The following is a 27,468-nucleotide window of genomic DNA, read 5'->3' on the forward strand; positions in this document are numbered from 1 at the left end:
GACGGTCCAGTGGCCTCCCCGGAAGGAGCCGCCGGGAAAAGTCAGGCCAGTGGAGGAGAGCGGTTTATTGTCCCCAGAGCTGAGCCGGGGCCGGGGACGTCTGCAGGAGCCACACACCTCCCAGGAGGAGATGTGTTGTCTACGGCCGCGTAGGGAGGGTCTGGTGATGTCGTGCAGGTGGCGTGGCCTCTTTGCCGGGGCAGTCCCCGCCGCCCCTCTGCAGGCCCCCCGCCCATCTCTGCACCTGCCGGCCCTCCGACGGGTGGGCCGGTTGGTAAGTCCACGGCCCCACTGCCGTCCGTCTGCTCCCGGAGGCCCGTGCTTGGCACACGCGTGGCCGGGTTCAGGCGAGGGAACGAGGGTCGAGGCGTGTCGGGACGCCCCCGTGGCTTGTCTCTGCGAGGAGGTAGAGGGTGAGCAGGCGTCCGGCCGTCCCGCCAGGTGGGGCCAGTGGGATCCGGCTCCAGGGCTGAGCACACGCCTCGCGGTGGGGCTGGGTCATCGTCGCAGGGCTTGTTGTAAGTTCTGGGGAAACGGTGAACTGTTCTGCACGGGACTGAGGAGCCTCTGCGCCCCGCCCTGAGTCTTGAGGGGACAGGGCCAGTTTTGCAAGGTGGTAACATCGGCCCCACAGCCAGGGGTGGGGCAAGGTTGCTGGGGGGTGGGGGGGGAGCCAGCCTGGGGGCAGGCGAGGAGGGGCGGGGTTGGGGCGTCATTCAGGGAAAAGCACGGCGAGTGTGGGGGGGCAGCTGTGGAGTGGGAGGTCAGTCTGGGGGCAAGGGCAGACACGGGGGTGTGGGCCAGCCTGGGGGAAGGGATGGGGTGGGGGGGTCAGCCTGGGGGTAGAGATGGGGGGGTCAGCCCCGGGGCAGACACCGGGGCTGTGGGCCAGCCTGGGGGCAGGGATGGGGGTGGGGATGGGAACTGGGACGGAGGGGGTCAGCCTGGGGGCGGGCAAGGGCGTGGAGAAGGGCCCGGGGTCACAGGGTCGGGGGTCAGCGTGGGGGCAGGTGAGAAGGCTGATCCCAGCTGGGAAGGGAAGGTGTGGGCAGGTGCGTGTCCCGTGCTGTCTGGGCTGCGGGGTTTTCAGGGAGAGTGACTTCGCCGGCCCTGCCTGGGCAGACCCGAAACGGGTCCTGAGACACTACCCACAGCGGTCCCCCGGAAGCCCCCTCACAGACCCCCGGCAGTTCAGGCTGGTCAGTGCCCTTTCAGAGTTGCTTCACCCCTGCTGCTGATGGTAGCCCCGCCCTCCGTGGGGGAGGAGCAGTGTCCCCTTTGTGACCCACCCCTGTTGCCAGAGACGGTTGGTCCCCTGGTGTCTGTCTCACGGGTCCCCAGCTCGCGGTCGCCGATCACATCTGGGAACCCCAGATCAGAATTTTTATGGTGTGGCAGAGTGCACGCACACCTCACGTGCGTGCACACACACACATGTACATACACGTGCACACGAACATATGCACACGTGGGTATGTGTTTACGTGAACGCACACAGGTGCACATACACGTGCGGGTGTGCGCGGGTGCATTGCACACAGGTGTGTGGCTCACACATGCGTGTGCACGCACAAACGTGCGTCATATGCACATAGATCCGTGCACGCACACACCCACATTGCACGTGTGTGCACACACACGTGCAGACGCGTGCACACTTGCGGGAACCAGCCCTCACCCTTGCTGGTCCGCGGTTTTCTCTGCTGTGGGCCCCTGACTTGTTTCAGGGCCAGTCAGGAGTGGGACAGGCGCGCGGACGGCCTGAGTGAGGCTCTCAGTTCCATTCTCCTGACATTAGAAGGGGCCGTGCACTCCTCGTGAACCAGCACAGTTACGTGTAGGTAACGGGAGCGACGTCGCAGAACTCCGTCCCGCTGATGGGCTCCTGCCTCAGTGTCCCTCATCCCCACGGGGGACGGGAAATCACAGCCCTGACACCCGGCTCCCAGCAAGACGCCTCTGCTTCTCAGAAGCGCCCAGGAGAGCCACCACGATGGCACTTTATCCAGGTGTTTCCGTCCTGATGCCTAGGCTGTGATTCTTACCGCCTCCCGGGTTCCCGCGGCGGCACACGGTGGCGTTGTGTCCGGGTGCGCGTGGTGTGCACCCTGCTTAATGGTGCTTGAGTCCCGCCGAACAACGCGCGCTTGCTGAGAAGGAAAACGTCGAGCCCTTCCGATGTCATAAAGCAGACCGTGCAGCCCCCGCCCCCCCAGGGAGGGCATCGGGGTGGTGGGGGCCCTCTTACCTTCAGCTGTTGGTATGGATTTTTTAACGCCCATTCTGGAAGGAGAGGCAGCGTCGGGCTGAGGCCATCGGGAAGCCCGCTGGCGCCGCAGCACCGGGAGCTCGCTCACGCCCTCCAGCGCGTCGGCGGGGTGGCCGGGAGCAAGCGGCCGCCGGGCCCCTGGATGGCAGTATCTGGGTGGGTCCAAGTTACAGGGCAGTTAAGAAAAATGCTTCCTCTTCTCACAGTGACCAGCATGAGCAGCCCGCGCAAGCGGCATGCGCTCCTGCCGGCAGGAGTGGCCCTGGGGCCAGCGTCACTGTGGGGTAGGCCCGGCCACCAGGGTCAACGAAAGAATGTTCTGGAAGAAGGGCAGCTTGTGCCCAGGCTGGGGGCACCTGTGGGGTGGAGCACAGGATGGGACATCGGACTGCCGTGGAAACGAGGGTGGGGTTCTTTGCCTCCCCGCCCCCTCTAGAGTCACCTGCTTCACCTTCTGCACCCTCCGGGCCTCCGGCCCCGCACCCTTAGCACCCGCTCTGCACCACACGGGGTGTCCTGCTCGGAGTTGTTCTTCCTTCTCGGGAAGGGACACGCGAAGCGGCTCCCTTGTTTTGCTGGAGCGCATCCCTCAGTAGCTTTCTGAGGAAGGGCGTCAGGGAGGTAAGAGGCTTGGGAAACGTTTCTGTGTACGCTCAGCTCACGTGTCGATAACTGGGTTCGGGACAGGATTCTGGGTGAGAAGCCTCCTCCTCCGGGATTCTCGAAGCATCCCGCCGCCTCCTGGCCGTCAGGGTGGCTCCCGAGAGGTCATTGTGGAAGCTCCCGGGACCCCCTCTGTCTCCGAGGGTCTCCGAGGCCGGCACAGTGCTCCGGGTGCGGTGGCCTTCATTCATTCATCGTGCTCCTGGGGACTTTCGTCCTGTAAACACGTGTCTTCCTGTTCTGGACACTCTCTTCTTCTTTGTCGGCTAATCCCTATGTCTCTGCTTCCCTCTGGAACATCCGCGAGCTAGGCGTGGGCCTCCGGACTCCAGGATCCAGCTCCCTTCTCTTTTCTCCCCTGGTTTTTATCTGAGTCACATTGTGCACCTTTTAGGAAAACTGATTTTTATCTTCCTGACCTTCAACTGGACATTTTGTGTCTTTAACCAAAATTTTAAGTTTTTTTTTTTTTTTTTTTTTAAATTTTTTTTTTTTTTCAACGTTTATTTATTTTTGGGACAGAGAGAGACAGAGCATGAACAGGGGAGGGGCAGAGAGAGAGGGAGACACAGGATCGGAAACAGGCTCCAGGCTCCGAGCCATCAGCCCAGAGCCCGACGCGGGGCTCGAACTCCCAGACCGCGAGATCGTGACCTGGCTGAAGTCGGACGCTTAACCGACTGTGCCACCCAGGCGCCCCCAAAATTTTAAGTTCTAAGTTCACTTTCATTTGCTCAGATTCTTGGTGGTCTCCTGTCACGGGGTCTGGCCACGGCTCTCCTTTGTCCACAGAGTCCCTTAAATACCAGCTGCGGTATGCGAGCACTGGCGGTGGGCGCAGACCTTATCAGAACCGCACCACACAGACTTTGATGCACGGTATTGCAAACAAAGAACTTGCCGTTCCCCGGTGCACGTTCCTGTTGCCTGTGCTATTACCCATCAGTGCCATGCTCTTGAAGCCACAAGCCTCCCGTGTCCGTGTGGCGGGAGGGCCGTGTGCTGGTGGCCACCGTGCATCCGTCCTGTCTCTGTGTTCGGTGACTTTGTACTGGGAGCACAGAGGCGCCATTTACGCCCCAGAGATGGGCACGTGCTGCGAAGCCGGCTCCGCACCCCTGCCCCTTGTCCCCAGTTGCCGGCACACCGCTGACGATGTTCCCGTGTCCTCTTTCCAGTTCCCAAGCTCTGTTGGATTTTCATGGGCTGACGTGCTGTCCCCATGTTTGCCCTTACGGTTTCTGTCCCTTAGATGCCACTTGATTGGGCCTGAGAGGAGACTGAGATGAAGCTCTGAGTGTGGGTGCCGTGTTGCACAGGGATTCTGCCGTCCCCTGCGTCTGGGTTCTTAGCCTGGCTGCGGTGTGCGTCCCGGGATGTCCCAGGCCAGTGACTTCTCTCGGGGACCTGAGTGGGAAGTCACTGTGTCGTTGGGCCCTTGCAAACATTTCTGCCAACAGAGGGGGGGAGGGGGGTAATGAAACGTGTCCCCGGACCTCGGGTCTGCCACCAGAAGGTGCTGCGGGCTGTGGACACGCTTGCCCAAAACCTCACACGCGCACCTCTTGTGATCAGGAAGCGCCCCTGCGCTGGTGTGTGTTTTGGCTTTTAATGAACTCTGTTTTTCTGAGCACTTTCAGAGCCCCAACGAAACCGAGCAGAAAGTACACAGAGTTCCCTCACACCCCGTCCTCACACACACACGGTCTCCCTGGGTCAGCAAGGATCCTCCAACCCAGCACTTAACCCCTCCTCCCCTCCTGCCTGCCCTGCAGCCCCCGGTCTCACCACCATCCTGGTGTGGACCATTCCCGGAAGCCCTCACCCGAGCGGGAGCTCAGAGTTACGGAGGCTCTGGGAGCCACTGCCGGGGACCGATCAGCCGCACGGGGAGAACGTCTTCTCGGGTAAACGAGACCGTGCCGTGGGCTTTACACGCATGATCTCTGGAGCAGATGCATTTGGGGATGTTGTGAATGGTGCTGACAGGTTGCAGACGGGCCCGTTCAGTGTGTCCAGCTGTGGCCTGGACAGAAAGGTGGGGGGAACATGAGACGCAGAAGCTGTAAGGGAGGTGAACCATAGCTCCCCACTCAGGTTGAATCCGAGAGAGAGAGAGACGTTTTGTGTGGGAAAGTGACACGCTCTGATTTACGTTAAAAACCTTACTGCGGCCACTGCTGCTGTTTCCTAAATGTACTAGAAGTGCGTTTGGAATTAATTGGACTGCTGGTAACAAAAACCTGCAGAACAGTAACTTAGAGATTATTTGCTTACTAACAAGTGAGGTAGGCAGAAGAAAGCAGGTGTGAGGTCTTCCAGTATGTTGTGAGGTCCCCAGTGGATTTCCACTCGGCTGGTTTTAGAATGAGACCCTTATCTTCATGTTCACAAGGTGGCTGCCAGAGCTCCAGCCATCACATTTGAGCTCCAGGCACCAAACAGAGGAAAAAACGAAAGAGAAAAACCCGCAAACACTAGCTGAGTCAGCCTTCTTCAAGAGCCTTCCTGGAATTCCTACCGAATAGCTTCTGTTCACATGTCTTTGGCCAGAATGCCCCAGGGGAAGCTGGGAGGTGAGGCTAGCTGGCCACATTGCCATCCCGGGTACAGTCAGGGTTCTGTTCGTAAGAGCGAAGGGACGCGGGTGCTGGACAAGCGGGTGGTTGTCTGCAGCACGCGGTAAGGACGGAAGCGGGGCGAAGGCCTGGGCAGCCGCGCAGAGGTCCGGCTGGGGGTGGGTGTTGCTTAGATCGCATCGGTGATAGGGGTGGCCCTGGGGGCGGGGAGCCAGGGGGCGCCCGGGGCTCGTGAGCCGCCAGCAGCATCCGCACAGACCGCTGCTCCCCCGGGCCTTGTGGGATTTCTGCAGGGGTGTCGAGCGCTCAACGGACACTGAGGTTGCGTCACGAGCGGGTCACGTCGGGGACGCGGCACAGTCGAGTCCCCCCCTGGCCTGGGCTTCCGGAGCCGCCTCGTTCCCCTCCTGAGGGCGGGAGGGCGTGGTCCCCGCCCCCGGTGAGCGCGTGCCGAGCCGCGGGGAGCCGGCTCCGTGGGCCACAGCCTCCTTCCCTCCCCGCGTGGGCTTCCCGGCGCATCTTGGGTTGCGCTCAGAGGCGGCCCCGCCGTGCTGCGGATCCCCGGCGCGGGGCTTGGCTTTCAGACCGGCGCCCGTCCCTGTAACTCGTTTTATTGGCACGCAGCCACCCTCCCCCGTTCACGCAGCGGCTGGCGCTGCTTTTGCACCACCGCGTGGACCTGAGAGCCGGGACAGAGACCGCAGGACCCAAGACCCCCCCAAAATAATGCCCCCCCGGCCCCCGCCCAGGAGGTGCCCGTCCCTGCAGAGAACGGGCTCCTCGCCTTCAGGGGCTGATGGTGGCCTCAGGCCGAGGGCAGACACTGGGTGGATGGGGCCCGCTGGGCGCGCCTTCTGCGGGAACAGGAGGTACGGAGCGGGTCCTCCCCCCCAGGGAAGGCGGGTGAGCAGCTGAGGCCTGGCTGTGCCCGGGGTCAGCCCTCTCGCGGAGTCCCCCCCAGGGGGCAGGAGCTCAGGACAGGAGCCCTCCCCTCCCCGCCGTCAGTCCTTCCCTTACCAAGTGCACCCCGTGCACGCGAGTGAGAAATAGACGAAGTTAAAATAGAGAAGACCCCCGTTAAGTCCAGAGTGATGCTGAGGACAAGCCGTGCTGGGCTTTAAGGCTCAGACAAGGATTCCAGGGGCAGGATGAGGGAGGAGCCCCGGAGGGCTTCCTGGAGGCAGTGGCTTGCCTAGGTGAAGAGAAAATGAAAACTTCTCCCAAGACTTTCTTGGGAGGTTTGGTTCGCCTGAAGTGTCAGGGAGCAGCAGGGGCTGGTACAGCAGGTTGCAGGGGCCCCGGGGAGGCTGCGCAGGAGAGGACTGTCGTGGGGGTGCGGAGGTGCGGGCCGCCCCTTGTATGTCCCTGAGGGGTGGTGCCATCAGGGGGCTGAGGGGAGGGCTCCGGAGAGGGGCCCAGGGCTCCGTGGGACTGGGAGACCTGCGGGGGGAAGGAGAAGGAGGTGAGCCGTCCTGCACGGCAAGGTCACGTGTGCGCGTGCATGTGTGTGTGCAAACACGCCCACGGCTCAGCCTCCGTGCGGCTCGCTGCTCTTTCGCCCTGGCTGACCTCGACGGGGTTTACGGGAGCTGGGAAGCCAGGGTCTTAGAGGGAGAGCGTTCCCTGGTTCCACAGCTTTCCATCACGTCACCAGCTGGCCGCGCAGGGAGGAAGCTGGGCGGCCAGGCGGGCAGTGGCCCGGTCTGGGTCCCCGCGTCTGTCCCACGCTCTGCAGGCCCGAGGGGCGGGAAGCTCTGACCTCCTGGAGCCCCGGCCGCGCCCCAGGTGACTGGGGGACGGGGTGTCAGTGTGGTCAGTGCGGGGCTGCCCCCGAGAGCAGACAGAGCAGGGGGCAGGTCGAGGAATGGAAAGCTGGTGTCAGCACACGCCTCCTGAGCCGTAACCTTTCTTCTCACTTGCTTCCAGAATTTCTCCGTGAGGCCGGAAAGAAGCATACTGTGTAAGAACCGGCTGGCCTTCAACGTTCGCGGTGGTGACCTTGCCCGGCGCCCGGGAGATGCGGGTCCTCGGGGCGCATCCCGCCCAGCGTCTCCGGGCTGTGCTGTGGGTCACAGCTCCTAGGCTCTGAGCAGCGTCTGCCGTGACGCCCACCGTGGCCCCCCCGCCCACGAGCGTTTGCTGCCAGAGCCCCCTCTGCTGCGCCCTCCCGTGAGGATGTGTGTCCCCGTCGGGGGGCTGCTGGCCACCCTGGCCACGGCACTCGGGGTGGTGGTGGCGTTTGCTCCCGCCCCCAGGATCACCTGGGAGCACAGAGGTAAGGGCCCCCCTGCTCTTGGGGTTGACAGGTGGGCGCCCTTGGGTAGGTGGGTGCACGGCCGCGTGGGGGGAGGTGCCTGGGTCACGGGGAGCACGTGGGGGCTTGCTCAGGGCCTGCTGGCCGGGTTTCTAAACCGGGGCCCCTGGAGAGGACGCGTCTCTCCCTCGCGCCTGACGGCCGAGCACAACCACACTGAACGGCCTGTTTTTAGGACATTTAACCTGTGTGGCTGAGCTTCCGGCCGGTTGCTTTCATTTGCCCACGGTTCGTTTCTGATGTATTTCCCCTCCCGGGGGCTGTGTCTTGAGACCCCTGGCTGCTCGCAGGGGGTGCCGAGTGGTCTCGAGCACAACCCCAGGCAGCTCGTGCCGGGAGGGCCTACGTCCGCGTGCATCCGTGCCCAGCACGGGGAGGTCAGGAGAGCAGAGAGCGTGAGCCCCAGTGACACATGGAAACCCAGGTTCAAGGCTCACCCAGGGGCGCCTGGGGGGCTCAGTCGGTTAAGCGTCGGACTCTTGATTTTGGCTCAGCTCACGGTTCGCGCGTTCAAGCCCCACGTCGCGCTCTGCGCTGATGGTGTGCAGCGTGCTTGGGATTCTCTCTCTCTCCTTTCCCTGCCTCCCCTGCACGTGCACACTGTCGCGCTCTCCAAATAAATAACCTTTTAAAAATCTACATAACGAAAGATAAAAAGATACGCTGATGCCGGACGGACAGAGCGGAGAAAGCGCTCTTTCGGAAATAACGCCCATGCGTTTATCCTCCTCCTGAGGAGCTGACTGTTGAGTCTCTCGTATTCGGGGTTACGGATGCGGTTACCTGATAAGTGAGAATTCTTACTTGTTTCTCTCCTTGACAGGTTTGTGGTGGTTATGCCTGAAAAATGCTTGGGTTAAGGGGCAGATTTACTGAAACAGAGTGTTTTTTAAAGGTTTTGAGGTAAATCAAGATTTTTCTCAACAAGAAGAGCTTAACTAGCTTTATTCTTCATACACCTGTTGCGCGTTACGGTTAAACACACGTAGACGAGAGTCTGGGAGACACGGCGGTCGGCAGCCTGAGGCGTGAGGACGGCCTGCGGTCTCCTGGGCGGTCACACGCTTGATGATCACGTTCCTGGGAGGTCACGTGCTTGGAGGTCACGCTCTCGGGAAGTCACATTCTTGGAGATGACTCTCCTGGGAGGTCACGTGCTTAGAGGTCATGCACTAGGCGGCCATGCTGCCGGGAGACCACACCGAGTGCAGGGCTCGAGGGAGCTCAGGGGATGTCGGGCCACGGTGCCGGTCGAGCGCAGTGGCTCTGGGGCCTCGCGGGGTCCCGCGCTCTGGGTGACCGTCCTAGCGGGTCTGCTCTCGCACAGGCGCCCGAGCTCTGGGGCAGCGAATCCGCCACGGGCCTGGCGACGTGAGTGTGCGTGGAAGCAAGACGGGGACTCGGGAGGCACCCGGGCTCATGTCCTCCCTTCCCCCCAGAGGTGCGGCTGGAGAAGTTCCACGAGCCGGGCATCTTCAACTACTCCGTCTTGCTGCTGAGCGAGGACAAGAGCACCCTGTACGTGGGGGCCCGGGAGGCCGTGTTCGCCCTGAATGCACTCAACGTCTCTGAGAAGCAGCACGAGGTGAGGCGAGGGCGCCCCGCTCTGCCCCCCGGGGCCGCTCACTGCGCTTCTCCGGGGGCGTCAGGCCCCTTCCGGGCCGCGGCCCCTCACCGGTCCCGCACGCCCACGGGCCGGTCACCCGGAAGCTTGCGTCCGGGCCGCGTGTCCCAGGTGAGCCGGGCGGCCTCTGCCCTCCCTGGGCCGGCCACTCACCCGGGCCCCCCTTCTCCTCTTGGAGTTTTGCACTTCTCATGACGGCAAATCTCGGCCACCCGGAGGGCAGAGGAAGCGGTGACCGTGAGGCCTGTCCCCTCTCGGGTCCTGCAGCCAGGTCGCCCCCTTCCGCCCCTGTCCTCGTGCTCTGCTCCCTCTGGAGGCTTTGAGACTGGTCCCAGGCGCACTCTTCATCATAGGGCTTCCCCAGGTGTCTCCCAAAGGAAAGGACTCTTTTTGTGCACGTAACCCAACCACCATGGTCACGTCTAAAAGTGTCATCAAATAGCTGATGTTCGGGTATCAGAGACTCTCCTAAGGATGCTTGAATGCCGTTGACGCGGGGCCGTCCGCGAGGCCGTCCGCTCTGCCCGTCACATCTTGACATCCAGCCGCCGTGCTGGCCCCTTACTGGGAAAGCCACCGCTCTGCGCCCTCAGTGACAGGCCGGCCCCTTCTCCGAGGCAGGGTCCTCGCCCCAGCCCTGGGCTTGTGCAGAGCAGGGCAGGGCCACGGGTGCCTCCAGGATCGCAGAGCGGGATTTTCCGGCTCAACGTTCCCTTCTGTGTTGGGAGCAGGAAGCTGTCGGTCTTGGGGGGGGGGTGGGGAGGGCACACCTATCTGCTGCTCACGTCCCGCGGGGCCAGCTCCTTGGAAGTGGCTGGATCAGCCCTTAGAATCTTGGCTGTTATTTGCCAGTTTTTAATGAGTTCCTTCCCGCCAGAGGGAGAGAGTGGCGTTGGGATATTTGGTTTTTGAGAATGACCTTGGGGCCGTGTTTGAAGGGCCTGGATCCACGGGCAGCCGGAGCCGCCCCGGATGCTCAGACCGTCCCTTCCCCGGCGGGCGGCCTCTCCCCCACCGCTGGCTGCTTAGCCGCCACCCCAGCGGCTGGGGTGGGCTGCTTCTCTCTGGAATCGAGAATCTTGATTCTGCCCCAGACCTCTGTTTTGTCTCGGCCCCCCGACCGCGTGCTTATTTCTGCCTGACTCACGGACGGGGTTTTGTGGTCATCAGCCTTTGAAGATAAGGGGAGTGCTGACCCCGTGGGTGCCCTCAGAGCCTCACTGCTCTGCTGATGCGTCCTTGTCCCCTGGGGGCCTAGGGCCTCGGGGACGTGACAGATACAAAGGGAAGCCTGGGTGAAACCCTAGGAACGTGACCGGGCCCGTCAGCGTGCGCGTCCCGGGTCCTCGTGCACTTCACGTAGGCATCAGTGAAACGGTTTGCGCATCAGCCTCCGAAGGAAGTCGCCCGTTGCCGGGACATTGCTTTTGCATGTTCCGGGTAGGACTTCCGCTAAGACGTCCCACACTGCGGATGCGGGAGGTGAGTTAGCGCAGGACCGCGTACACGGGGACTCGCCACTCTGCCAGCAGGCAGCTCCGGGCGCGTCCTGGCCTCTGAGGACCCGGCGACTGGCTTCGTCTGGGCACCGGCCATGGGACTGTCACACGGGGAGGTGGGACAGCTTGGGGACAGGGGGGCAGGCGTGGGGGAGCCGCCGTCCTCTGGAGGGTGAGGGGCTGGGGCACGTGCCGGCCCCCCATGACGCGTCCCCTGGCTCAGATGCTGGGAAGGGGGGAGGGGGGGAGCGGGAGGTCACCCCCTCACGGCCACGGTTGCGGAGCTGAGGGAAGCCGGTCCTGCCGTCCACCGACGGCCAAAGGAAACGCAACCCGTGTCCTTTTCTTCCCGCCCTCCGTTCGCTTTGGGGCGAAGGAGCCCGCGCTGCTGTGTGAAAACACCTGTGGCTTGGCTCGCTGTGACGGACTGAAAACCCGACTGTCAGCCCTTCGAGCTTTCCTGCTGCTTTGCGGCGACTGACGGGGTGCTGGGCGGCCAGGGGGGGCTCTGATGGCTCCGGACCCCGGCGTCTGCCGGCCCAGCCTCACTTTACAAAGCCTCGCTTGTGCGCTCTTTGTAAACTGTGCATTTTTACGCCGTGTCCCCTTCCCCCTTGAACGGGAGCATGTGCTGAAATGGATTCTCCTCTCTCCCCGCAGGCGTATTGGAAGGTCTCAGAAGATAAAAAGGCAAAATGTGCAGAAAAGGGGAAATCGAGACAGGTAATTTCCGGTCTCGGGACCCAGCAGCCCGGTGACGTGGTCGCGCCCCATCCTGCCAGGCGCCCTGTGCCCAAGCGATGAGGCAGGGTCGCTCTGAGCAGGTGCCAAATGTGGCGGGCATCTGAGAGATGTTTTTAAAGTTTGGCTTCGTTGGATGCATTCAAGTGGCCCCAAAACTTGGTGCCCTCTGGTACCTTCTTCTGGTGCCTGCTGGCCGACCCCCGCTGCATCCCAGAAGCCCGAAGGGGCGCCGTGGGATTTCTGGAGTTTGGGCAGCAGCCACCCCTTGAGAATCTGCTCCTCCCCCCGGGGAGATGCCAGGCCGAGCGTCTGCCTCCCCCCGGGGCTCTGGGCGCCCCCCGCCCCCAACCGGCACCGGGCCCGTGTCAGAGTCTCCGAGCATCAGAGCCCATCTTCCGTGGCAGTGGGGGGGCCGGATAGCTGAGTTAAGGTAAATTTCAACAGTTGGCTAATTGCAGAATAATCAAAAATGAGAAAAGAGAAAGTTTTTGCTGAAGTTTTTTTAGCAGAACATCAGACACCTGTACTGAAGTCAGTAGATCCAAAGTTGCCCTAGGAGACCGGGAGAATGCGGGCTTTGTGACGTAATGACTGGGGCCGGCGGGGTGGGGTCTCCTGGGGGCGAGGAAGGCTGGCGGGATCCCGCCTACTTCCCCCTCTGCCGCTCTGGCCGCACGTGTGAGGCACGGGCTGTGTGTCGGGTGCGAGTAAATGCGGATTTTCGGTGGCGGGTGTCCGGCAAGACTTGAGTCCGTGTGTCTTTGCTGAGTGTCGATTGGCGGCTGAGGTGAAATCCCGTGGCCCCTGGCGGCCGGCGGGGGGGACGCCGCGGAGAGCAGAGTGCTGGGTCCAGCGGGCAGACGCAGGTCTGTCGGGGGGCCTGGGGCTCCGAGGCTGTGCCCGCCCCCCAGGCAGGGCCGGGCCAGCACGAGAAGATGGGGGTGTCCGAGGTGGCAGGTGAGGGGCGGCCGGGAGGCAGGGCCGTGAGGAGCCCGCATCAGGCACGGGCGGGTGTCCCCGGGGGCCGGTTGACGGCTCACGGGCACGTTTCTCTCCCGCAGACCGAATGTCTCAACTACATCCGCGTGCTGCAGCCGCTTGGCCCCGGTGCCCTGTACGTGTGCGGGACCAACGCCTTCCAGCCAGCCTGTGACCACCTGGTGAGGCTGTGCCCCGCCCCCTGCCCCCCCCCCCCCCGCCATCTCGTCCAGGGTCGGTACTGCAGCTGGTGGGGCCCAGGAGGCGTCAGGGGCTCCCCGCTCTGCACAACAGCGGGCGTGAGGGTGTGGCCGCTCACCAGGGCGGGACCCATGGGGCCAGTGGAGCTGGCAGTGGGGGACCCGCTGGGAAGTGTGCTGGCGACACAGAGAAGCCCCAGGGTGCCACGGTCCGTGTCCTTTTTGCCACGTTTTGTGCTCTGCGGGGAGCCCTGCCGCGGCCTGCGTCCCGGTCAAAGGGGGGAGTCAGGACTCTGCCCCCAGACTACGTGTTCTCGGTTCACCTGTGTTACGGCCCGAACGTGTCCCCCACCTCCACACCTTGTAGCCTGAATCCCGCCATGTGTCGGCATTTGGAGGTGGGGCCTCTGCGGAACTGTCACGGTTACATGTGGTCGCAGAGGCGAGGCCCTGATCCCGCAGGATTGACAGCCTTCTGGGAAAAGCCGCCAGAGCCCCCTCTCCACCACATGAGGACAGAGAGAAGGGGGCCCTCACCAGGCACCGGCCTTCCGGATCCCTGACCTCAGCCTGCAGCCTCCGGAGCCGGAGGGAATGGGCGTGTGTGCGGAAGCCGCCCGTCTGTGCCCGCTGGGACGGCCCGGCTGCTGTCCGCTCCTGGGGCCTCACCATGTGGGTCCGCCGTGGACACGGAGCCGCCGACCTCGGCCCGGAGCGCACCCCCTCCCGGGGGCAACAGCACCGCACGACTGTGCGAGCACCTCCCTCGCCGACCTGCATGGGTCCTGCTGAGCCGGGCGCGCCTGCTGCTGCACTGGGGCCTCTGCAGAGGGGCCCCCACGGCGTCCTCCCAAGGCCCTCGCTCCCGGGGCACGTTGGACGGCAGCGTCTTGCTGGGAGAGATTCCTTTTACTCGGGCACCTGATGAGCCATTTGTAACAACCACCGGGAGAAGAGAAGACGCGTTTTAAACGCACGTGGGGATTCAGAGTGAGGCACGTGGTCTAGTGACCGTCCCCGACTTGGGACACAGAGTGTGCGTGCCTCAACCAAGAGCCTCGTTTGCTGGAACCCTGAATTAACTAGAATTTAAAGAAGATTCTCCAACCTTGAGTCAGAGATAAACGACAGCCCAAAGTACGGGTAGACGGAGTTTGCGCACGGACCCCCGGGGTGGGCTCACCCTCCACCCCTCCGCATGGCCGGCTGGCCGTCTGAGCCCGCAGACGCTGGCTCTGTGGGGTGCGGTGCTCTGAGCTCTGAGTCTGGGTCCTCAGGACAGACGTCGCCTGGTTCTGCATAAGGGAAGAGCGTGCCAGGTCGTGTGAGAAACGCCCACACGTCACAGGGTTTGCTGGCTGGAGTCTAGCCCCTCCGAAGCTGAAAACGGATGGAGACTCCAATCCCGTAGTTGTGAGGCGGTCAGGTGTTTCCTTTAAATCCGGGCCTGTTGTTCGGCCCCGTATTTTCAAGAAGGACGTTCACGCCGACGGGAAAGTGGATCCCGCCTGTGTATCTGGCGCCTAGATTGCGTGGGAAGGGACACACGTGGGCGTGCGGCACCCTGACCCGCGACCCCTAAACGCCTACCCGACCAACGGCAAGCCTGTCGTCGCCCATGAAGATTTACAGTCATTGCCACCGCCCTCTCGTGTCCGCTCTGCCCCCCTCATTCAGGCGGCCTCCAAACCTCCCCTAGACGGGCCATCCGTTCATGCCCCAATTTGTGCTTTGAGACCTGAGAGGGGGGTCTGCCTGGAGAGGTGGGCCCAAGGTCCCCCGGCCCGTGAGCCCTCCCTCCGACGGGCGACGGGCCCGCACCCACTCCCACCGCTGTCCGTGTTCCTCACCTTCTCCGCGCTGGAAGGCGGGAGGTGGTGCCCACCTTCACTCGCGCAGGCCCGTCCCGTGTTTCTGGCAGCAGGCGCGTGACTTCCCGCTCTGCCTCCGCGGTGGGTTTCTTCTCTGACCCTCCGGCTTCCCTGCACTGTGCGGGCACGTTCCAGCCGCTCACCTGTCCCCGGGCTCGGGGCCCCGTGTCTCTGTGCACAGAGCTCGCTCGTTCCTCACGTCTTGGGGCTGCTCCCTCCTTCCTCGGCTGGTTTTGGGCTCTCGGGTCAGGCCAGGAGGGTCCCCGACGCTGAGGCCGTCCCCCGTGCTTTCTGTTAGTACGGGATGGGGTGGCAGGAGGTGGGGACGCCGCTGCTTCTGCCCGTGGGTCCGGTCCTTGTTGGACGTAGTTGGCGCACGGCCTTCCGATGGCTCCCTGGGTGCCTCCCGCCTCCGGTCTGCCCTGGCCGCTCTGGGGCCCTAGAGCCGCCAGCATCTTACCGAGGCGTAAACCGAGGCTCCGAGGTCCCGCGCGGCTCTCGTGGCGCCGGCGTCCAGACCCGGGACTCGCGTGGCCGCCCACGCGTGCTCTCCCCTCCGTGCCCCCGGGTGGCGAGTCTGTGAACGCAAATGGCAGAGCAGGAGGGTGCTGGGAGACTAGGAATTCAGACACCGCGTGATGCCCTTTCCTCTCGTTCGCTCGCAGAACTTAACGTCCTTTCGGTTTCTGGGGAGGAGCGAGGATGGCAAGGGCAGGTGCCCCTTTGACCCCGCACAGAGCTACACGTCCGTCATGGTCGGTGAGTCCCGCCCCAGGTCAGCACGGGCTCGGCCGCCTCCCCCTGTCCCGGCGGAGGAGACGCAGCCTCTCCGTGGACCCCTGTACAGCGCTCGGATTCACTGCAGAAGGGTGACCGGCCACCCCCCATGGCCAGAGGTCACATGTGTGGGAAGGGGTCATTTTGTGTCCGTCCCCTGTGCGCGTCCCGTGGCCCCTCTTACACCCGAACGTGTCACTTCCCGGGTGCGGGTCCCCTGGGGTTCCCGCCCCAGCTGCTCGGGAAGCAGCTCTCGCGTGGAGCGCACAGTCGTCCACGCGAGGGACCGAGACGGAAGGCTCGCGACGCAGCATCCGTGGCCTCCCCGCTTCCCTGGGCCGGGGGCTCGTGTCTGGCTGCCGACCACCCCTCCTCTCCTCTTTCTTCCGGGGCCGCTTAAGATGGGGAGCTGTATTCCGGGACGTCCTATAACTTTCTGGGAAGCGAGCCCATCATCTCCCGAAACTCGTCCCACAGTCCTCTGAGGACGGAGTACGCGATACCGTGGCTTAACGGTAAGAGGCAGGTGCCCCTGGGTCTGTCTGTCTGTCTGTCTGTCTGAGTCCCAGCGAGGGGCCGCAGACACCTCCGGGCTGGGACGGCCCCATGTGGGGTGCTTCTGGAGCTGCCGGGGCCCCGGACTGGGGCCTTCCTCTCCCTGAACACAGAGGTGGTGGTTCTTTGTGACACGAGAGCCTGGTGGTCCCTGCACCCAGGCTGACCGGCTCGCTCACCTTCGGCTAACGTGTGCGTGGTGGATTCTCGCAGCTGCTCACGCGGGGCTCTAGTTGGCGCTGGCCGGCGGGCCGTGACCTCCTGGAGGCGGGCGGTCTGGGGCGGGGGAGGAAGGACCCCTGGCTGCCCCTCACTGCGGGGCGGGTCTGCTGGTCGGGGGTTGTCCGCTTGAGGCACGTGCTGTTTGCACCAGCAGATGCGTGTGTTCCGGCGGGTCTCTGGGATCTGGGTCCCCAGGGTCCCCAGGGTCCCCAGGCTGCCTGCCATCGGGAGGCGCAGCCTGGGTTCTCGGGGCCGGCCCAGACCGTGTGTGTTACAACCGCGATCTCCGGCACCTCCTTATGCCGAGGAGGACGGATGGGCACCGTGCCCGCCCCGGGCCCTGGGGTTTGTCTGGGGCATGGTGCATGCACTAGCTTGCGCCTTGGCCGGGAGGTGCCCGGGCCCCGCGCTGTGGCGGGGGGATAACCGGGTGTCTCTTGCCCGCAGAGCCAAACTTCGTCTTTGCGGACGTGATCCGAGAGAGCCCGGACGGCACGGACAGCGGGGACGACAGGGTGTACTTCTTTTTCACCGAGGTGTCCGTGGAGTACGAGTTTGTCTTCAAGCTGATGATCCCCCGGGTGGCGAGGGTGTGCAAGGTGAGCCCACTCCCCGATTCCCCTCTGGTCCCGGCTGCGCGCTTCGTGCCTCTGGAGGACCGGTCTCGTGGCCCGGGCTCCAGGCCTCCTCCTCCGAGATGTCTGTTCACCTACCTCGTCGTTCTCCCGAGCCAAGGAGGGGTGTGCGTGGCCTGCCCCCGGGCAGTCCGGGAGTCTCCCTGCGGGCCCCGGAGCATCGGTGCCGAGTGTGGCCAGAGAGAGGCCCAGCCTCAGCAGGCCTGCTCCGGACACACCGTCCTCGGACCTCCCGGGCCATATAGGAAGTTGGCTCGTGTTCGCCGCGTGAGCTAAATTCTGCTAGAATTGGGATTTCGGCGTTCCTGCATCAAGGCGGCGGGGGGGGGGGGTGTGCGTTCACCGCCCCCGAGTGAGGATGCTCTGATTCCAGAATCTTTGGCATCCAGATTTCTGCGTTTCGGGGCTCCCTCCAGAGCAGGTCACGTCAGGCGTGTCTGTGATTGTCCCGGGGGGGGGGGCAGCCCACAAAACCTGTCTGGGGGGGACCTGGCCGAGGCCCTTTGAAACGACTAACTCCCTCTGGGACGAGGAACGTGTCTGGGGGGACCCCCGACGTGTTGGCCCGAAGCAGACGGGAGCCCCCGCTCCGTGGCCCTGGCTCCAAGGCTGGCTCACAGGGGCGGGGAGCACGGGGAAGGGGCGCGAGGCTGGCGGAGGTTCTGCCGCTGTGACACCGTGCGCGGCCCGCTGGCCCCTCCGGCCGCCTCCGGGTGATCCGCGAACAGGCCTTTCTTGGTTCTGTGTTTTAATCTGAGACCCCACGCCTGGGTGGCGCAGTCGGTTAAGCATCCGACTTCAGCCAGGTCATGATCTCGCGGTCTGTGAGTTCGAGCCCCGCGTCGGGCTCTGGGCTGATGGCTCAGAGCCTGGAGCCTGTTTCCGATTCTGTGTCTCCCTCTCTCTCTGCCCCTCCCCCGTTCATGCTCTGTCTCTCTCTGTCCCAAAAATAAATAAACGTTGAAAAAAAAAAATTTTTTTTAATCTGAGACCCCAGTCGGCGCAGACCGGCTGCCGTGGCCACGTGGCCATCCACGGCCCTTCTTTTCCCACCGTGGCCTCCGTCCACCGAGACGGGGACGCTCGGGGCCGCGTACGTGACTGACTCCCAGCTGCCTACGGGGAGTCAGCCCTCCCCCCACTACGCACGTCTTTGGGGTTGCAGGGGGACCAGGGCGGTCTGCGGACCCTACAGAAGAAGTGGACGTCCTTCCTGAAGGCCAGGCTCATCTGTTCCAGGCCGGACAGCAACCTCGTCTTCAACGTGCTGCAGGCCGTCTTTGTCCTCAGGGCGCCGGACCTGAAGGAGCCCGTGTTCTACGGGGTCTTCACCCCACAGCTGTAGGTGCCCCGGCGGGCCGGCGGGCGGGCGGGCTGCGTGCCTTGCGCTCCCCCCACCCAGGACGGTCACCCTGCCCCCTCGTCCCCAGGAACAACGTGGGGCTGTCAGCCGTGTGCGCCTACAACCTGTCCACGGCCGAGGCGGTCTTCTCCCGCGGGAAGTACATGCAGAGCGCCACGGTGGAACAGTCCCACACCAAGTGGGTGCGCTACAACGGGGCCGTGCCCACGCCGCGGCCCGGGGCGGTGAGTGGGGGCGGGGCGGGAAGGGTGGGCCCGCTCCCCTTGCCGCGTTCCCCTCACCGCGTGCCGTGGCGCGGCTGTCCCTGACCGGGCCCGCGCCAAGAGGCTCTTCCGGCCGGCAGGGGTGTTTTGTGGAATCAGCGTTGTGATAAAAATAGGTCTGTCTCACGTGCTGCTCCCCCCCCAAAAGCACGGTTTCTCGGCAGTGGGCCATACCCCCCACCCGGTAACGTGAGTCACGTTTGTGTCTTCCCGAAAGTAGTGACTCTTGTGTGGAAACCGGCATCTGCCCGTCATGTGGCTGGTGTGTGGGGCCGTGGGTGTGGCCGCGGTGGGGCCGTGGCCCGGGCGAGTGGCCTGGGGCTCCTCCCTGGGGGTCCACGCCTGCCAGCAGCCGTCAGTTCCCTCCACGGGTGTCATGAAGTAAATCGTGGTCACGCGATTACGAATTTCGGTTGACCTTTGTGCTGTTTGGAACCGGACCGTTTTTAGTGATTTTAGCAGAGATGTCGAGGAAGAGCTATCAAGCGATAAGCCGTTATTTTTCAATTTCAAAAGCTCGATACAGTTTTCTCATTTACAAATAGACACCAGCAAGTTCGCTGTGTGTCGTGAAGCGGGATTAGATCTCGTGGACACACGCACGGCTGCCCTTCCCGACCGGCTTTCGGGCCACGTCTTCGGATTCCTGGGGAAAGGTCGCCGCTCACTTTCCCCGTTGGCAACAGCGCTCCGCGTGGCGTTGTCACAGTCTGCGCCCCGCGGGGGGCCTGCTTGCGGGGCTCGTGCGGGCCGTGCGTCCGTGAGCACGCGCGTTGACGGCCGGTCTGCCCCCCGCAGTGCATCAACCGCGAAGCGCGGGCGGCCAACTTCTCCAGCTCCCTGGGTCTGCCGGACAAGACCCTGCAGTTCGTCAAGGACCACCCCCTGATGGACGGCTCCGTGACCCCAACAGACAACAGGCCCAGGCTGGTCACAGGCAACGTGAACTACACGCAGATCGTGGTGGACAGGACCCGGGCCCTGGACGGGACCGTCTACGACGTCATGTTCATCGGCACAGGTGGGTCCGGCCCCCCCGAGGACGCCGGCAAATGCAGCTCCTTCTTGCCGCGAGGCCAGCGTCTCCCCGGGCGCCCGGAGGGGTCTCCGGCAGGGTTTCCGAGAAGCCGCCACCCCTGGCTGGCTTCCGCCGTCTGACCGTCAGACCGCTGGGGCGCTGACTGAATGGCCGAGTCCCGGCCCCCGTGTGGGGATCCAGGCCCGGTGGGTTGGGGCTGGTGCACCGGGAGTGGTGCCCGTGTGGGCCGGTTGAGAGCAGGTGGCAGAGAAGTCCCACATCCCTGCTGGCTCCAGACGGGTACCCGCCTGGGACTCTCACGCAAGCGTTTCTGGAAGGCGGGGGTGGGGGGGCTGGGGGGGTTGGGGCCGCAGCAGCAGCGGCCCGAGGGCGCCGGGGTCGTTCCTGGGGGCTCCAGCGTGCCCTGAGCCCTCCCCTCCCCGGGGCCTTCACCACACGGCGCCCCGGAGGGCTGCTGATGCCCGAGAGCCACCTCTCCTGTGATGTGGTGGCACCGTGTCGTGGCCCTGACTTCCACGGGAGTCAGCAGTGGGAGGTCCGTTTCTCTTCCAGGAAACAGCGGAGTGACCGGTGCCACTCACGCTGTCGGCCCGTGTCGCCAGTGGCTTCTCCTTCCCACGTCCAAAGTGCGGACGGCTTCGGCTCCTCAGCGTCTCATTGAGGGGAGGAGCCGAGAGGAAGAACGGGGGCTGTCGGCCCCGTGACCGTCCAGGCGCGTCCCTGACCTGTAGCTTTGCTCTTGCAGACCGGGGCGCCCTCCACAAAGCTGTCAACCTCGAGAATGACGCCCACATCATTGAGGAGACCCAGCTTTTCCGGGACTTCGAGCCGGTCCAGACGCTGCTGCTCAATTCTGAGAAGGTAGAGAGGACAGGCGGGCGGCCTCCCACGTCCCTGGTCACCAGGCAGACAGGTGGCCTCACGCATCCCTGGTCACCGGCCAGGCAGGCGGGCAGCTTCACACGTCCCTGGTCACCAGGCAGGAGGGCGGCCTCACACATCCCTGGTCACCAGCTGGGCAGGCCGATCATCTGTGTGGTCCAGATGAGCTGACCTCCGGGTTCTAACAGAGGGCCCCGTGAGCCCTGGGCTTTGGGACAGAGGGAAGGCTAACTGGGGAGATGGAACAGTCGCCTCAAGTTGACCGAGCGTCCCGAGCTGCTGGGGTTGACGCCCATCCACAGGTGCATCTGTGGGCGCAGAAGAGCCCGCCCCAAGGGACGATGGTTACGTCTGTGAGCCTGCTCCCCCAACGAGGCACCTTCTCCCCCATCAGGGTCAGGATCGCAGCACCTTTGCCGTAAATGCCGGGAGTGAGCGTTTGGGGCTCGGGGGCTGTAGGGCCCTGCCGTTGTGCACAGGCAGCCATGGGACGTCCGCACACGGGTGGGCCTGGCTGCCTTCCGGCAAAGTCTTTTTTATGGAAATAGAGCTCAGGAGATCATGTAATTTTTGAATGTCACGGAATATTATTCTTTTGATTGTTTTCCAACTATTTATAGAAGACATGTTACTGGGTAGCACAGAAACAACCAGGGCCCTGGGTCCGCTCTGGAGGCCATCCCCTGCCGTCTACCCACGTGGCCTTGGGACACGTGCCTCCCGATTTACAGCCAGGGTGGAGCAGGCTGGGGCCCCATGATTCGTGGCTGCGTGAGCCTGGCAGGCCAGTCCTGCCTTAGTCTCCTCCTCTGCATCCAGGGGTCAGCAGACCCAGGGTGGCCCGGCCCTGTCCTTTGACTGTGGCTGACGACCTCACTTCCTGTAGAGCACCCACAGGGCCTCGTGGGTGTCCCCACGCCGCGAGCCCTGAGCCGACGGGCTCTGGGGACTTGGCAGAGCCAGGGTCAGGGCCAGAAACGGGAAGCCCGGCTGCGAGCCTTTTCCCTGAGCTGCAGTCTGGCCGTCACCTGTACCCTGCCTGTAAAGCCTCGCTCTGGACACCAGGCCCACTGCCCTGCCTCGCAGGGCGTGTCCCCGATGCCGAGGGTCTCCTGTCTGACCCAGCACAGTCCCCAGCCTCCCTCACACCTGGAGGGGGTCGGCCCGCAGCCCCTCAGGGCGGCCTCCCGGCCTGGTTCCTGATGGGGGCAGCGGGCAGCAGGAGGGGGCACCCGTAGCCAGGAGAGAGAGAAAGGCAGAAGTCGACTTGTCGGTCAGAGCCACCCGTGGGTCCTGCCATCGTGAGTGTCAGAACTTGGATCTGGTTTTCAAACTTCCGGGGTCACCCAACAGGGTCGTCTCCGCTGCCGGAAGGGAAGGAGACCACTGAGCGTAGGCGGGCTCTGAGCCGGCAGAGACGCGGCATCGGAGCCTCGCGGGCCCGTTAGGCCGCCCTTCCCCACCCCTGCTCCCCGGCTTTGCTGTGGGAACAAGGAAGTCCTCCCGGCCGCGGCCCCGCTGCTCGGGTGCTCGGCCGGGCTGGGGCGCGTGCCCTTGGGGCCCCCAGATTGTCACGTGTGCACAGAACAGAGGCTGGGCCCCCGGTGCAGACACTCGGTGAGACCACAGCCCCGCTCGCCAGTGTCATCTGGGGACGCGGGCTTCTGGGCATGTGGGCGCCGGTCCTGCGGGACGGGTGAGGTTGAGGAGGATCTGGGTCAGCCCTGTGCTCACCCGTCTGCCCGCTGGCCATGCGGGGAGCCACTGGCCCGTCCTCCCAGGAGCCCTGCACCGGGGCGGCCTCGGCTGTCTGGCCCTAGCGGGAAGGTGTGCGGGCCGCGGCCCCCGCCCTCTCTTCGGGCTGGCGGGCCTGGGTAGGCTTGGGATGGCGTGTGCGCCCCCGCAGTGGCAGGAAGCGGCTGTTCGGGGTGGAAAAGACGCCCGCCGGCAGGTTCCTCTGGGCCAGGACGCTGGCCTTCGCTGTAGAGGCCGGCCAGCAGCCACCGCTGGTCTGGGCCGGTTCCCCATCTGTCCTCATCTTGGTGGCCTGCTTGGTTGTACAGAGTTTTATGGAATGATCCCGGTTTCCTCGTGCTCAGATGGGGCCGAGGGTGTGGGGACGTGCCCGTGGAGAGCACGGAACCCACCACGCGGGGCCAGGCCGCGTGTGCTGAGTTGTGGACGTGTGTTCAGACCCTGAGGGGCTGATGTTTGTTTGTGGAGGGACCGCAAGACTGCCCCCGTCAGTCCGTCCTGTCTGCTGACTTGTGCACCCACCAGTGGTCACGGCCACCCCCTTTCAGGGAGCTTTCCTGTCCCCTCCCCTCCACATCTGTTACTTGGTGGCCGTGTATCACGGGAGCCCAGCCCTGGGGTGGGGGTAGGGCAGGGATATGGAGCCCGCCCTCCCCACGGCCACGCCATGCACACAGGTCAGCGTCGGGCGGGGCTTCCCCGGCAGAGTCGGCGTCCTCTCCCGGGTCCCTTGACCTCTGTGAACCAGACTGTGATCTGGGATGGCGTCCCTGGTCCTGACAGCCTGGCAGGCACGTGATGTCACGTACCTGGGTCCCTGCTGACCGCTGTCTCTCTCTGCCACTTGTCACGTGAGAATCTGTTCCAGAAGGGACTTCCTTCCTCTCGGCTGCACTCGCGCACAGTGGGTCACGGGGCGGGCGGCCCCAGGGCCTCAGAGCGGAGCCGGACTCGAAAGTTAACTCACAGCCTGTCCTCCAGGGGAAGGGCTGCGTGTCGTCTGGGTCGAAACCACCAAGTTCTGTGGAGCTTGGGAATGGCCAAGGTGTGTGCAGACGTCGGGGTGAGGTGTCGTGGGCAGAGGACGACGTGCGCGCAAGTTCCGGAATTGCCACCCCCCCCCCCCCACCCCGCGGCCAGGGCTACACGGCAGGCGGTGTCCCGTGGGGGATCCCCCGTCCCAACTGAGCCCGGGAAAGCAGCCGCCCCGGGTGGGGGGTCTCGCACGTGCTGGGAGCTCGAGGGACCCCGCCTGGCCCTGTGCCCGGAGCACGGCTGTGGGTCTCCCCGTGCCCGTGTTCCTCCCCGCACAGCTAGACGCGTGCTGGAATCCGTGCTCCGCCCACGCTCGGTGGCCCCTCCTTGCCTGGATTCGGACCCTGACTCGGGCTTCTGTGTGGCTCCCGTCGGGTGGGCATGAAATGGGGCTCTGACCGTGCCCTTCGGCCTCTGTCCTGTGGTGGGGGGCGGCCCTCCACACGGAGCGGCTGACCCCCGGCCCCAAAGAGGGCAAGGTCTCGGACGGAGGCCCCGAGTGCTCAGTCAGCGCGTGGGCGGCCGTGACGCTGCCGCGAGGGTTTGTCTCGGACCCCACCCCGCCAGGCTCTGGTTCTGGAGGCTCCTGGATCAGGCGACGTGGGCACGCGGGCCGAGAGGCGCACGCCGGCTGCCCCCCCACGCACCTGTGCCCTCTGTTTCACACCTGCAGGGCGGAAGGCTTGTGTACGCGGGCTCCAGCTCGGGTGTGGTGCAGGCCCCCGTGGCCTTCTGCGGGAAGCACGGCACCTGTGAGGACTGCGTGCTCGCCCGCGACCCCTACTGCGCCTGGAGCCGGGCGGCCGCGGCCTGCGTGGCCCTGCCCCCGCACCGGACGGACGGCCCCAGCAGGTACCGAGGGCGGGGGACCCGCACCGCGCACACCCGTCGGGGGGAGGGGGCGCGAGCCTGACCCGGGCCCGGTTATCTTGCAGGACTCTGATTCAGGAGATGAGTGGAGACGCGTCCGCCTGCCCGGGTAAGTCGGCCGTCCTCGCCGAGCTCCCTCGGGGGGCGGCCGGTCCTCGTACCCATCTCGGGGTGCTTCGGTGTCGCGGCGTCGCGTCCATGCGGGTTCTCTTTCTCTGCTCCGAACAGAGGTCAGGTATCCGTGAGGATACGGAGGCCGACCCCCCGTGATCCCGTTTTATCGCAGAAAAGGGCGTCTGAGGTCGTGGGGGGTGTGTGTTTGTTCCACAAACGGCACTCGGCGTCCACCCTGGGACACCCGCTCTTGAGATGCTCCTCTCTTGGCTGAGCTCGGGGCTGGTTAAACAGACCCTGAGGGTCCCACGGTGGGCGGGCGGCGCGGCGGGAGGGGCGTCCTCACCCCTTCGTCCCCTCCCAGGCAGCCGTGCCCCGGGCTCTCGCGTTCCCATCCCTGACCCGACAGCTGTCGCCAGCTGGGGCAACTTCGGGGTGGGCCCCTCGCGCCCAGAGAGGCCGCGGGCCGGGAGCCACGAGCAGAAGCCTGGGGCGCGTGGCTCCCGTGTCGCCGCTCGGCCCCCGGGGGAACCGGGACGCCAGACGGGGTCCCTGCCGCTCGACTGTCTCCGACTGTCTTGTCTCCGACTTCCTTGTCCCGCTGGGCCGCCATCCGGGGCTCATCTTTGCTTTTCTGTCACGCATGTCTTTATCTCCTTAGTTGTCCTGGAAGATTCCGTGTGGCTCCAGTGGGTGGAACTCTCGTGTCCTCTTGTGCGTGTTGACCTATTTTTAGAAGGAGCTGAGTAGCGAGCCGCGTTGTTGATGCTGTGCACGTTTATTTTGATGTTCCAGATAAAAGTAAAGAAAGTTTCCGGCAGCATTTTTTCAAGCACGGCGGCACAGCGGAACTCAAATGCTCCCAAAAGTCCAACCTGGCCCGGGTGGTGTGGAAGTTCCGGGACGGCGTGCTCGACGCCGACGGCCCCAAGTACAGCCTGGTGGGCAGGAAGCACCTGCTCATCTTCAACCTGTCGGAGGGGGACAGCGGCGTGTACCAGTGCCTGTCGGAGGAGCGGGTCCGCAACGGGACGGTCCTGCGGGTGCTGGCCAAGCACGTGCTGGAGGTGAAGACGGCCCCGAGGGCCACAGAGGCCCCCGCCTCGCCGGGCGCCCGGACGGAAGGCGGGAGGACCACCGCCCGGGCGGTGACGGAGCCCGCCCGCGGCCCCCCGCCGCAGACCTCCGCCGCGCGGGTCCCCGTGCCCGGGGCCGTCGCCCCGCCGCCCAGCCCCGCGCCCACGGGCACGTCCTGCGAACCGAAGATCGTCATCAACACGGTCCCCCAGGTGCACTCGGAGAAGACGATGTATCTGCAGTCCAGCGACAACCGTCTGCTCATGTTCCTCTTCCTCCTCTTCTTCCTGCTGTGCCTCTGCCTCGTGTCCTACAACTGCTACAAGGGCTACCTGCCCGGGCAGTGCCTGAAGTTCCGCTCCGCCGTGCTGCTGGGGAAGAAGCAGCCCGTGGCGGACTTCTCCGAGTTCGAGCAGAGCGCCAAGGAGACGCTGGTGGAGCCGGGCAGCTTCTCCCAGCAGAACGGGGGGCAGCCGCGGCCGGCCCTGGACACGGGCTACGAGACGGAGCAGGACACCATGGCCAGCAGGGTGCCCACCGACAGGGAGGACTCGCAGAGGCTGGACGACCTCCCGGCCAGGGACGGGCCCTTCGACGTCAAGTGTGAGCTGAAGTACGCCGACTCGGACGCGGACGGGGACTGAGTCACCGCCGGGAGCCCGCGTCAGCACGCCTGTCCTGTGTCTTGTCTCTTGCGTCGAGCTTGTGATTTGGTCTTCGTCCTTTCGGAAAACGGCGAGCATCGCCTCCCGGTCCCCCGCCGGGCCGCGGCGTGAGACGCCCCCGCGGGCGGCACGTGGGGCCCCGGCTGTCCCCGGCCCGCGGAAGCTCGCTCGCGCCTGGAGCGTCCCCTCCTCAGAGCAGCCACTGAAAGATCCTTGAATTCCAGATTGGAAATGACGTTTTTGTTTATCAGATTGGTAACTTATCGCCTGTTGTCCAGATTGGCACGAACCTTTGCTTCCCAGGAATTATTTTTTATGGTTTTGCTTTTCTCGTGTTAGGTCGTTTCTGTTTTAAATCACCGAAGCAGACGTTCCAATATTGCGAAGATGTGCATCTTCCAGGTTTTGTTGTACGTTAGGGGAAAGATACAGCTTACGTTGCTTACGATTCTCAGGGATAAACTTACTTTGGGTAAATGTGTTCTCTACCTTTTAGACACGTAGACGAAACCATCTCTTGAGCACACTTTTTTTTTTTTTTTAATTTTATTCCTTGAGGGAAGCGTCCTTTTCAGAGAGATTTTCTTTCTGTGGTTTTTTTCTTCCCCCCTCTTGTTTTAACTCTTTCAAAGAACAGAAGACGGTGGAAGGCTGGCCCGTGAACCAGGCGGGGCCTTGAGCGCGGGTCGGCGGAGCCGGCTGGCCCCGAGCGGAGGGAGCGTGCGTTTTGCCATCGGATGCCCACGGCCACGGCTTGAAACCCCCCGTGCAGATGGACGGACGGACGTTCCCCGGGCATCCGCAGTCACGTCTGGCTTCTGGCTCCCGTCCACCGCCCACCCGGACGACCCGCTCGGCCGAACCGAGCTGTCCGCGCCTTCCGGCAAGCAGGACCGCGGTGGCCGGACTGGCCTGTGTCCCCACGAGGCCTGGCGGCTCGTGACCCCACGCCCCACGGCCCCGCGTGGCCCGGCGCTATCCTCGAAGGTGCGAGTGGGCGAGACGGTCCAATCTCCACCTGTTGCTTGCCGTGCGCCGAGAAGGCTCTCTTTCCCGTGGCGAGGAGCAGTGACCTCTGGATCTGTGTGCCTGCGTGGACAGTGTTGTCTTAAGCATGATAGGACTCGACCGTTGTGGTGTACACATTTGTGTTTTATAAGATTTCCTTTGTTTTTATTTTTCTACTTCGAATTGTATACATTTGAAAAGTAACCGAATAAACGAGCAGCTTATATCCTCGGCGCGGGCACGTGGTTCGCTGCGGCGGGGACGGTGTGCTGACCGGCGGGCGGGTCTCGGTCCCCTTTCTTTTCCTGTCTCTGCTTCCCTTCTCTGGCGTGCAGGCCCCGAGCCTCGTGACGTCTGCCTCAGCGGCCTCTCTCTTTTCTGTCCTCTGTCTCGCAGCCTCGTCTCTGCCCTTCCCTCCTCCGGGGTCCTCCTCCCTGTCCTGTCGGGGCCCCGGCTCATCTTCCTCT

At 64.2% G+C, this 27,468-nt stretch overlaps 1 protein-coding gene across 7 annotated transcripts in view; it reads left to right on the plus strand.

The window, feature by feature from the left end:
• The window catches only part of SEMA4D (semaphorin 4D), an 85,624-nt gene extending 58,392 nt beyond the window's left edge, over window positions 1–27,232 (plus strand). For 6 of the 7 annotated variants that reach the window (XM_047829867.1, XM_047829870.1, XM_047829868.1 and 3 more), the window contains exons 2-15: window positions 7,438–7,786; window positions 9,265–9,410; window positions 11,609–11,671; window positions 12,754–12,852; window positions 15,407–15,500; window positions 15,920–16,033; window positions 16,743–16,894; window positions 18,096–18,271; window positions 18,361–18,517; window positions 19,355–19,577; window positions 20,341–20,456; window positions 23,941–24,119; window positions 24,203–24,246; window positions 25,047–27,232. In XM_047829867.1, coding sequence (XP_047685823.1) covers window positions 7,687–7,786; window positions 9,265–9,410; window positions 11,609–11,671; window positions 12,754–12,852; window positions 15,407–15,500; window positions 15,920–16,033; window positions 16,743–16,894; window positions 18,096–18,271; window positions 18,361–18,517; window positions 19,355–19,577; window positions 20,341–20,456; window positions 23,941–24,119; window positions 24,203–24,246; window positions 25,047–25,972 — 2,589 coding nt within the window. In that variant the 5' untranslated portion in view covers window positions 7,438–7,686 and the 3' untranslated portion in view covers window positions 25,973–27,232. Of the gene's footprint in view, window positions 1–7,437; window positions 7,787–9,264; window positions 9,411–10,196; window positions 10,932–11,608; window positions 11,672–12,753; window positions 12,853–15,406; window positions 15,501–15,919; window positions 16,034–16,742; window positions 16,895–18,095; window positions 18,272–18,360; window positions 18,518–19,354; window positions 19,578–20,340; window positions 20,457–23,940; window positions 24,120–24,202; window positions 24,247–25,046 lie in introns of those variants that run through there. The other variant, XM_047829871.1, reaches the window with a different exon arrangement.
• Window positions 27,233–27,468: the final 236 nt, after the last annotated feature.

Source organism: Prionailurus viverrinus, chromosome D4, assembly GCF_022837055.1.
Source record: "Prionailurus viverrinus isolate Anna chromosome D4, UM_Priviv_1.0, whole genome shotgun sequence".
NCBI lineage: Eukaryota > Metazoa > Chordata > Mammalia > Carnivora > Felidae > Prionailurus > Prionailurus viverrinus.